Below are 11,769 nucleotides of genomic sequence, written 5' to 3' on the forward strand. Positions count from 1 at the left end.
GCCCGCCAAAATCAATCACTACTATCCTTGATTAAAAGATAGAACCAGATAAATGAAAAAAATGGAAAGTGATCAAATAACTAGGCATCAACCCACTAACGCGTTGGTATTTGATTTTTTCCATTTTAATTCAATTGTCCTTTAAATGAAAAGAAAAATACGAATTCAAATGTTTGCCATTAATAATCCATATCTTTGAGGTGTAAGTCAACGAGTCATAATTGTTGACCGCGTTTTCTTAATTTCTTAAATATTTAATAATTGTGTTTTTATGAATTAATAAATATTATTTTAATAGGTGAATTAATTTTAAAATACCAAGCTGATAGGACCTCTCGATTTATACTATCATCTGATAGTAAAGTCAAAATCATGATTAATACATAAGTAAGATAATCATGATAAATAAGATACTTAATGTCAATAAAAATATAAGTAGGGTTATAATGTCATAGGATATTTAGATTGTCATAAATTTTTATGAGACTAACAAAATTTATTATTATTTTTTAATACTAATAAAAATAAATAAATAAATAAATCATAACCAGTAATTAGTTTTATTAAAGCAAAGGACTGACTTCTCGTAGGAAGTCGACAAGTTGATAAATCTTAGGTCGGCACATTAACACGTACAGTTGTGGAAATCCATTAAAAAAAAGTCACTAATTATCTTAAGGAGTCTTTAGGTAGCAACCTTAACGATAATAAAAATTTTACAAATTAATTGTGTTCAATATCTATCCCTAGTTATAGGTGACTGAAGAACCGTTATTGCATAGTACACTTTGTGAGGGCCTTTTAAAATCGAAGTTGCCACGAGTCAAAAACACAATTATTGGTTTTGATCGTGAAGTCCAAAGATGGGGAGGAGTTTAGGGTGCGTTTGATTTGCACCGTTTTCATTTTCATTTTCTGGAAAACGCGCGTTTTCTAGAAAACAGAAAACGACTTTTTGTCATTCTCTGTTTTTCTAGAAAACGATAGCCAATTTTTTAGAAAACGCGAGCGGAAAACGCAAACCAAACACCATTTTCCAGAAAACGCGCGTTTTTCAGAAAATGAAAATGGAAAACGCGCGTATCAAACGCCCCCTTAATGTTTTTCATTCTCTCGACGAGCAACTAAGCGATTGCAAATGAAGTTAAAAGGCTGCCCCGGGCTATGATGCATTGGATGCTCATGCTGTAGTCTTTTAAACTTCTATGATTTAATTTGTAATTATAGAAAATATTTATAAGATCAAATAAATTATCTCTATAATTAATTGGCCGAAGACTTATATATCTAAGACAAAAACTTCTGAGGATTTTTTTTCTTAATAATTCGTCGACGCTTCTTGTTTCTTTTCATTGACCCACAGGTGTTTCATCCATCTCTAACCGTTCAAATAATTTTTTTTATATCGCTTATTTCTCTTTCTTCTTCTTCACTTTTTTCTATTTTTTCTTGGGGTATATATTTTGGATTGTAGTTAATGGTTAATTGGATTAAGAGTTAGTACTAGCCAACTAATATGTTGAGTTAATTCATAGTCGACTCAAGTTGCATTACAAATTGAGTTGATTAAATTTTTAGTCATGGATCGAATATTTTTTTATAAAATAATTACTCTTAATTTGAAGTCTTCTAGATTCTAGAATATTTGACTATTAAAAGTCTAGTCGATAGATAATCAACTAAAGTATTCTTGAAATATAGGATAAAAACCAACAATGTCGTACAAGAATTTTGTGATCAACACTTTAATTAAATAAAAAAAAATAATCATGAAGAATTACATGATCAATATTTTAGTCTACTAAAATTAAATTCAATATAATATAAAGTTCTAAAAAGTTAAAAATCTTTACCTTGAAGAGTCATTGACTTACATTTTAATTTACTTAGTTCTTTCAATATGGTCGTAAGAGTTTTTCTGATTAGAGGGGTTTCGTCTCAAAAAATTAAAAAATAATAATAATAATTTTATTTTGAAGAAGGCTCATCTTATAAGCCGTTGAATAGAAATTTATAAAATTCAAAGTACGGTTCAAGATATTAATAACATATCAATATATCACACAATTAATATTAGGCTAAATACTTTTAACCTCCCTGTATTTTTAATTATGTAGCGTTTTGCCCCCCTATGTTTAAAAAATAACATTTAACCCCCTTAATCAAAGCCAAACATTAAAAAATTTATAAAAAAGACAATTATACCCTTATCTTTTTATAATATATATTTTTAATAATTTTGAAAAGAAGTTAGCTTTGACTAGCAATTAAGTAGCAGGGACTAATGAAAATCCTCGAGTATGTTTCTTATTCACATTTACTTAGCAATTTGGTTATCTAGTTTTTTGGATCTATGAGCATCATATTATATCTGTTCACAGTTTATACACTTTAATTTTTGTAGCTTCAAGCACATATGTTTGCACGTGGTGAATACTTCTTGTCCACTCAACAGTCATCAAGTGGAATGCATTTTGTCAGGGATGCTGGTCCAGAAAGTGGAGAAAATATGTGATCTATTGTTTCTTTAAGTTATTTTACATACAAGTTTCATAATTTTGAACAGTAGTATGTGTGCTTATGGATTATACTTTTGTGAAGGTTGTACCTTCTAGATGTTAGATTCAATACATTAACTTTTGGTTTGTCTTTTCGTATCAAGGTAAATACTTGTAGCAGTTTGTCTTCTTTTGTGAGGTATAATTAACATAATATGGGTAAAATAGTACTAAAGTTCCTAATATGAACTTTTTCTATTTAGATGCATTTGTTTCAGTTTTCGTTCTTTTATCAATTCTCACATCGGGTCAATTTAATGTGTTAATTTTCTTTTTTACCTCGTCAAAGCTTTTTTATAATTTCCTCACATCCGGTTAATTTAATGTATTAATTTTTTTTACCAAGGACATAATCATCAATTTAATATGTTTTTTCTCTTAAAATTATCATATCACAAAAGAGAAGGGCACAATTGTCTATTAATTTTTTTTTAACATTTGACTTTTAAAAAAGGGTGTTAAATGTAAGTTTTTTAAATAAGGGGGGTTAAATGCTACTTGAGAGAGAATAAAGGGGGTTAAATGTTAACCCTTAAAAATTTATAAAATGCGTCCCCTTCTTGTTAAATGGGCATCCCATTTTACTTTTTAATCTCAGGTACTGTTTTCATTATAATCTCTCGCTTAAATTTTGAATTGATTGGATTTGTTATAGTAATTTCTATTTATAATGGTTATATATACTAAGATTTTACATTATAGTGACTACGATTCAATGATATTTATATATCATTTATTTTACTACCGTTATAATTTAATAACTATTATAATACATTTGATCAATTTAAAATTTAGGACGGAGATTACGCAATGAAAACGATATGAAAGGGTATGAGAGTAAATCTAGGACGAGAGGTTTGATGATTTGTCAAAAAGGAGTATTTTTTTTTTTTTTGCCCATTAACATTTAACATAGTTTTTATTTAATTGCGTATTTTAGATTTTATTTATATTTTAGATTGCCCAATCAATATATTATCTTTGCCGGTCGCGATCAAAGTCGTGGATAGTTTCGTGACGCTTGGCACATTTAGATCGAAAAGATACGATCGGTGAAACACAGATCGATGATCGTTTTGGAGAATTAATGTTTCGTTACCAAATCTAACTTACTCTAAATCATACCTTCGTTTTCGTTCCGGTGGACTGTTAAGTATTTATTTTCCAGCTGGGGTCAGTACGTCTAACCAATCCTTTCAGTGGTACAGAGAGTTAATCTTAGGCTTTTATGTGGAATCAGTGCAAAAGATCTGGTTACCGCGGTTGAAAATAATCACGGAGTTTCGGTAATCCCAAAGCATTCGCGTCGTTCATCTTTGCTTTCCCTTCTTTCATCTTTCTCCTCCCTCTCCTCGCCATGACTTGCAGCCTCGAGTAGAGGTCAGGTTAATGGAGTCGCAGAAGGGTAAGCTCACCCGTACGCACTCCTCCATCCTCCGGTCTCCCACCGTCCGATCCTCCATCCACAGCCTCTCCTCCATCGCCGCCGATGACGAGGAGGAGAAACCCCATCGCCCTCACCGCCGCCCGCCCTTCCGCCGCAACCCCCCGACGCATGCCCTCCTCCTCACGCTTCCCTTCGCCCTCATCTTCCTCCTCTTCCTCTACCTCCGCAATGATTGCCCCCTCTTCGCCAACGTCCTCCTCTTCTCCTCCCTCTTTACCGCCGCTTCCCTTGCCGCCCGCCGCTTTGATCTCTTCCGTCGTGGAGCCACCGCGGTGCGCCGGGTCTCGTCCGTCGAATGGTCCATCGGCGGCGTGGAGAGGAAGGAGAAGCGGGCCGGAAGGCGGATCGTCCGCGAGGGGGTCGAGTTCTACAGCAATGGGGATTTCTACGAGGGCGAATTCCACAAGGGACAATGCAACGGAAGCGGTGTCTACAACTTCTTCGGCAAGGGGCGATACGAGGGCGACTGGGTCGACGGGAAGTACGACGGATACGGGATCGAGAGCTGGGCGAGAGGGAGCCGCTACCGAGGGCAGTACCGGCAGGGGTTGCGGAACGGGTACGGTGTGTATAAATTCTACAGCGGTGATAGCTACGCGGGTGAGTGGGTCAGCGGGCAGAGCCACGGAGTCGGGGCGCAGACGTGCTCCGACGGGAGTTGCTACTTTGGGGAGTTCAAATGCGGGGTCAAGCATGGCCTGGGTTACTATCATTTCAGGCAAGTTTCTTTGTTTTTGCTCTATTAAGTTTCTGTCATTAGTTTACATCAATTCGCCACCGTCTTTGGTGTTGATTGTTGCACTACTATTTGATTGAGACCCTTTGGTTGGAAATTGATGAGTTTTCTATGTGATGCATTCGTCAATTACTGCTTTAGCTTCGTTGCCAATTAATCGAAAAAAGTATGTTGTCTTTGGTATTCTTTGTTATTCTTCTCATTTTGTTTCTCCATTCAAATGCCTTTCTCATTGTAGAAAAGTTAGGTTCTTTTCATTTTGATGGTCGTGGAATATATACGGCTTGATAATCCTGAAAGGAAATTCCTCTAGAAAGCAAATAACTGAAAAGTCGAATTTGGGAATTTTCACTTGTTTTAGTCTGCTTCTTTTCGTTTAATCTTTCTAATACTTATTTGCTTCTCCTGTTTGCTACTGGTTTCCCACTCGGCGATACTGTCCATGACGGAGTCACAGTAAATTGGTTGCTTCTAACATCGAGCTTGGTGATTAAGTGTTGGCCAACATATTACATTGATGGTAATGGATAGCTTTTAGTATTTTACGTTGCTTGTCCCAGCAATATGTTACTATTTTCTGATGCCCAATTTCTCGTTGATTGAGTTATCGGCGTTCTTCCTGGTAGAGGCTTTTAGTTTTCTGTCAATCGTTGGACTGTCCTTGCATTGGGGGTAAAAGTACATCGGCATAAAAGTTGTTTTACTTTTGCAGCTATACTCTTGTTTTTTTCACTTTTAGTATGCTGTAAACTAGTTAGAGTATTGCTTTCCTTCCTGTCTGTCGAATAAGCATTTTCCCATTTTGCCAAAGCCCATCTTTGTTTTAGTTTCTTTCTTTGTTTTTTTCAAAGCCTAATTTCTTGTATTGGTATTAGTTTCTTCTCAGCTCCATTGAATATCATTCCCTTGGAAAATGTATATGATTCTTATTGAAACTTCAATATGCGACCTTAGTAATTGGTAACTTGAATTGTCAATAATTTATTTGTCTAATTTGCTTGGTGAAGTAATACACTATTGATAGGAAGACCTGTCTTGGGTGTAGGAATGGTGACAAGTATGCTGGGGAGTACTTCGCTGACAAGATCCATGGCTTTGGTGTTTATCATTTTGCCAACGGCCATTGCTATGGAGGATCATGGCACGAAGGCAAGAAGCAAGGTCTCGGAATGTACACTTTTCGAAGTGGAGACACGAGGTGTGGAGACTGGGACGCTGGAGTTCTAAAGACTCCCCTTGCTCCATCAGATCCTACCGTTGAGTTTGTTGTTCAGGTATTTGAATGCTCACTCATCTTTCCACTAATTTCCTTCTGTCCATAGTAATCCTTCTGAAAACTTGCTGAATTTAAATGTAGGCTGCTCGGAAGGCTGCAGAAAACTCAACGCTGGTTCCGAGGGTAGATTCACAAGTAAACAAAGCAGTTGCAGCGGCAAATAGAGCAGCCACTGCTGCTCGTGTTACTGCAATAAAAGCCGTACAGAATCGGATCGATGGCAGGTTTTGCGACACCCATGTTTAAGTTTGTTTTAAGTGTACATTTTGCTAACAAAATCTCAAGAGTTTTCGGCCAGGTAGGGAATTACTCAACTAGTTACTCGAGTCAGAAGCTAGGAGAGTAGTTGGCGATAGTTACTCAATTGCTGCACACAAATTGTGGTAATCCTAATTTGTTAAAATATATATACACATCTGATTTGAGTATGAATTTTCATAGCAACTTCTTCAATTGCTGAGCTTGTTCACTAGTCTGTTTTTTAAGGTTCAAAAGTATAGTTGATCTATTGGAGAGAAGGATGATACAATGTTCCCTCTGGGATCATTCTTACCCACTCAAATCAATCCTTTCAGTCTTGGAGTCGTTTATACTCAACCAAATCATGCAATATTCTTACATTTCGCCATTGTAGCATGTGGTGGCCCTCTCGATCTTTAGAATCTCACAAGTATTCAAAGGTTGAATGAGGAGGATGGAATAAATGATCTCTGCCCAGTCTCCACCAAAATTTCCTCTTATTCAACAACTCCCATCTGTATCTCCTCATTCTCCCTTTGAAAGTATGGCGGAGTCATCATTGCACGGAGTCATTCTTTTTGCATCAGTGGATTTCTTGCGTGTCGTGTCTTTGGAGCTACATGGCCTGCAGTCTTGTTTTCATCTTTGCACATGTTCTTTCTCGTCTGCTGTTGTTCTATTTTTGGCTGGTAGTTTTTGGTTCTTATGTTTGATCGTGTTGTTTGGCATCGAGTATCACGGACAATTCTTCATCTAAATGGGACCAGCTGGTTCATCTCGAGATTGCTGACCCAATCTAGTACGTTGTGTTAGAGTCTAAGTCAAAAGCCCAGAGGAACACTTTGCACTAGAGAAATACATTCTTTTCTTTTGTTCCTTTTTATTCAAAAAAAAAAATTTTGTTCTTGAGTTGTTCTGTAGTTGGTGTTGACCAAGTTTACTAACCTTCTCTGATACGGCACAATTTTTTTATTTGCTTCGATGAAATCATGTTTATAGTTATCGTCATATAAACGCAGTGGCAATAGTTCTCACGACCTACCCACACAACAGGAAAAAAAATCGGATTAGTTGGATCGCATCGTATATAGTCAACCATATTAATTTAGTCTTCACATTTTTTTGTTATAAAAAAAAATATATCTGTTAAAGTCCTGAGGCAAAATTTTGCATATTACTACTTCAAAATTTTAAATTTCATAATACATTATTCTAAACTGTGTAATTTTGAGTAGATATCATTAGTGCGCCAATGTCTTGAAGTAAGAATTTAAATTTTTAGTCCTCGGAGCAGAGCTTAAGTGGCAAGGCAGTAGTGATATCAATAGAAGCTTTTGAGGTCAATTCTGGAAGGGTATTTACCTTGTGTGATTAATTTTAAAAAATTTGTTTTTTATCTTAGTCATCAATGAAAAATTTATTGTACTTGTTCATATGGAAAAAAAAAATTGACATGGGACATGGAGTCTTAAACGCGCACCCTCTGCCAATTAAAACCCCAAACCTCCCTCCAAATACCAACCTAAAATTAATTAGTATTCACTTATCTTAAAAGGTAGACTTCTTAAAAAGCATTTATTTTTTAATAAACCGTCACACTTGTTAATAGATTATGATTCTATTAAAGTAAAAGAATGTGGTCCTTCTTCAATGATCAAGAAAATCATAGCAAAGTCATTGGTAGATAGATATAATAGATGAGTCAAATCACGTTTATTCTTATTCTATAGGCCATTTTCTCCACCCACTAGAAACCTAGAAAAAAACTAAGCACCGTGTGATTTTTTTTATTTTTTTTTATTTTTATGAATATAGTTGGAAATAGCCAAATATGTGATGACAATTACGCTTGAGAAAAAAAAAACAACAGCAAACGTTTTTAGGGCATCTCCAATTATTAAATTATAAATATTTTTTATTATTATTTTCATATGTCATGTCAATAATATGAAATTTTGTTAAAATATCTCTATTATATCAAATTTAAAATAAAAAATAAATTTATATTTTTATTACTGTTCTTAAATTATAAATCTTAAACTTCATCCCTATAATAGTTCAAAATTTTTTATTCAATTTTTAAAATTTTACCAACTTCTTATAAATTTTGCATTTATATGTTAGGATTATTTTGAAGGAACGAGCTAGTATTGGAAAATTGAGATGATGCCTTCGTAATTAATGAAAACAGTTGCTATTGGAGGAGAGATCACGGCAGAAATGTGGTAGTGGAAACAAGCTTCCAATAGGGATTTTTCAAAAAATCAAAAATCAAAAATCAAAAATCAAAAGATAAAATTACGAAGGGTTGCGGTCCATTCAGTATCAACTGCAATAATTATATGAATTTAATTTTAAATTCCGCATTAAAAAACCTTTTTTTAAATATATTTTTCACCAGCGTCAAGATGTACCAGTAAACATGCAGTTAAATCAAAATCCTTTATTATCCATGCAACAATAACCCAAATGCGTACTTAAAGTGTGGAATTTTAAAAAGACGCATATAATTTTCAAAATTTTAAAATGACTAATTTGTTTCATATTTTGTCTTTTCTATTCATCAAGATTCAAGAACAACATATACTGATTTTAAGATTTATGCAATATTAAAATGTTATTAGTTTTTAAAAAACATTTTTAAAAACTAGTAATACATTGATATTATTCTTCGAATTCAATGTAGTCTTTTATAATTCCGCAACATTAAGTGTGACATTTGATAAATCACGGTTATCAATCACAGACATGTAGCATGGTAAGTTATTTTTACTTAACCCGTATAGAAATATGTTTAACAAAATGAGTATATTCTTGAGTAAATTGTTTTCTTAGCTGAATAAGAAAATCTACTGAAATAAACTTTTACAAATCTAAAACTAATTCTTTAATTGCATCAAATAACCTAAACATCCTAAGTAGATATTGTAAAAAAAATCTCACTTTATTAATGAACCGAGACATTTTTATAATGGGTAGAAATTAAAAGTGCGGCCTCACGGCAATGAGAGTAGGGTGCCTTTTCAATTTCTTACGTATTTAAGGATTGGATTATAATTTTGATAAATTAATAGATAATATTTTTTTATGAGTGATTTATCTAAAAATGATGAATTAATGAACCGTCTAATACAAGTACTTTCAGATTTACTCTATTAGTAAGAAATTTATGTGGGATCAGATCGATCACATCATGATTAATCGGTATAAAATGAATATTTAGTGCTAACTAAAAAAAATATGTCGACAAATTAAGAGAAACATCGTATCATATGAACATTTTTAAAAAAAAAAAGTTAAATGGACTCTCCTCACAACCCAAAAATTCTCTTTGATCTAGTAATATTATAGAAATTACAATATATTTAAAGTAAGTTTAACATTTTAGGTCTAAAATTTATAGAGTATAAAATCTATCAAGTAACTATTATAACATGTAGAAATTATTCAATATATGTTATAAACATATTTATAATGACTTTAGATTAAGATTTAGGGTCACAGAAGCTACATAATAGCTTTTACAATTGTTTAAAGTGATTTTGACGAAGTTTAAGTAATCTTGACCAAGTTGATAAATAGTATTTTTATATAATAATATTTAGAGATCCTAAACCCTAAATCTTAAATCCTAAACTTATACCAAAAATATTATAGCAATTACTGAGTAGCTACTAAATAATTTTTATATGGTATATATGTTAAATTTTAAATCCTAAACTTACTTTAAATATATTGTAGTAGCTACTCGGTAGCTTCTGTAATAGTGTCCGATCAAAAGATATTTTGAGATAAGATCATGGGAAGATCACCTATTTGAATTTTTTTTTAAAAAAAAAATCGCAAGTTTGATGATTTATAAAAATTTGAGATGGTCTTTTATTTGCCAATTTATAATTACCGATCTTGTCCGGAAGTCGATGAGACGGATGTTGGGGGCGTGACACTCCTACTGACCTCCGGTGGACTTCGCTCCCGCCTGTAACACAAGCAGCGTCTGTGCCGAACTAGGGAAGGGGTCCCCAGTGATGGTCCTCCGACGCTCAAGTCAGCCTCCGACAAAGTAAGAAGAAGCAAGAACTGTAGCGCAACAGTAGAAATAGCGAGAAGGCATACCTCCGTCGATACTTGGACCCCCTTTATATAAAGCCATGGGAGCGCGCATGCACGCTTCCCAAGGTGAACACGCATCTCAAAACTTTCCTTGAAAAGACGTGTTAGTAAAGTGGTCCTGACACAGTACCTTAATGGGCCGAGCATATATCTGAAGTGGCAGTGGAAGCTTCCGTCGTACGATCCTCTGTTTGACCATGCCGCTTGTCAGCGGCACTAGCTCCAAAAAGGATGTTGAAGGATACCCTGTTGTGCCTGTTGTTTGGCCGAGAGGAATGGTCGCTTAACCAGAATTCTGTTGTCCTTGCGCGGTCTGTTGTCCTACCGAGCTGGATGGTCGTGTTCGTGTTGGTTGCTACTCGGAATATCGTTCTAGTTTCCCTGTACAAAAATTTGTACAAGCACAGAACTATCGTAGCTACCCATATGTTCTACTAAAGTTAAATTTGGATTACAAACGATGCTTCACATTATTAATTCAAATTTTCCCTTTAGAAGTTAAACTTGAATTGGGAACGAAACTTAATATTCTTACTTCAAGTTCAACCGATGTGATCTTCCTAAGTTAAATCATATTACAGAAGTTGATCAAATATCTATTTCAAGGATCGACTTCCAGGTCAAACGTGGCGATGCACTAGGCCTTCTTGGATATGGTATCATCCACCACTGTCTAGACAAAGTCTTTTAAAGAAATCAGATATTTAAACTTCTCACAATAAACTAGGTTTAACAATAGAGACCTCAATAGAAACACATTATCTAAACATGAAATCAAAACAAATATCGAAAACAAAAATGATAATTAAAATCGATAACCTCTTGTGTTTGGTTTTACAAGATCTATATAAAAGGATGCTGATCCGGCAGTAAGGTCGGGGGACCCCCTCTGGAGGGGAGTCAACGGCACGTGGACGCCAAAAGTCAAAAAGGGTCAGCATGAGTTCCGGCCGATCGGAGAAGGGGTGGGTCGACCGGCCAAACAGGTCATAGCGGAATCAAAGAACCCGACGGGGAGTTGGGTTTCCAACGCTCATGGTGAACAGGGTCGCCGAGCCGAGCGGGTAGCCCGCTCGGCCGAGGCGTAAAGCAGCAATGCTGTGAAGGAACAGTCTCAACCGAGCACGCGATGGAGTGAAATCTTCCCGGTCGGACCGATACCTACATCTGGTCGGGAAGATGCCTGCCGAGCGGATGGACGCTCGGCTCGGGGAAAGAAGAGACAAGGACAAGGGGACATTAGGGAACATCTTCTGACAACAGGCATATTCGACGACCAAACCATACGCAGAATCCTATGACGGAAGGTTCTGTTGTCCCATCAAAGATGTGCTCGGACTGTAGCAGTATGGTGTCAGGCATGCTCCTCTAGTAAGCTCATACTAAGGTATGGTAAAGG

The 11,769-nt window shown here is 35.2% G+C and overlaps 1 protein-coding gene across 1 annotated transcript; it reads left to right on the forward strand.

The window, feature by feature from the left end:
• The first annotated feature begins 3,812 nt into the window (after positions 1-3,812).
• Positions 3,813-6,470, forward strand: LOC121989511 (junctophilin-1-like). Its single transcript, XM_042543602.1, has 3 exons — positions 3,813-4,723; positions 5,787-6,015; positions 6,099-6,470. Exons 1-3 carry the CDS (start codon positions 3,948-3,950, stop codon positions 6,261-6,263), a joined length of 1,170 nt encoding a protein of 389 aa, XP_042399536.1. The 5' UTR covers positions 3,813-3,947; the 3' UTR covers positions 6,264-6,470.
• The last annotated feature ends 5,299 nt before the right edge of the window (positions 6,471-11,769 follow it).

This window comes from Zingiber officinale, chromosome 6B, assembly GCF_018446385.1.
Source record: "Zingiber officinale cultivar Zhangliang chromosome 6B, Zo_v1.1, whole genome shotgun sequence".
NCBI lineage: Eukaryota > Viridiplantae > Streptophyta > Magnoliopsida > Zingiberales > Zingiberaceae > Zingiber > Zingiber officinale.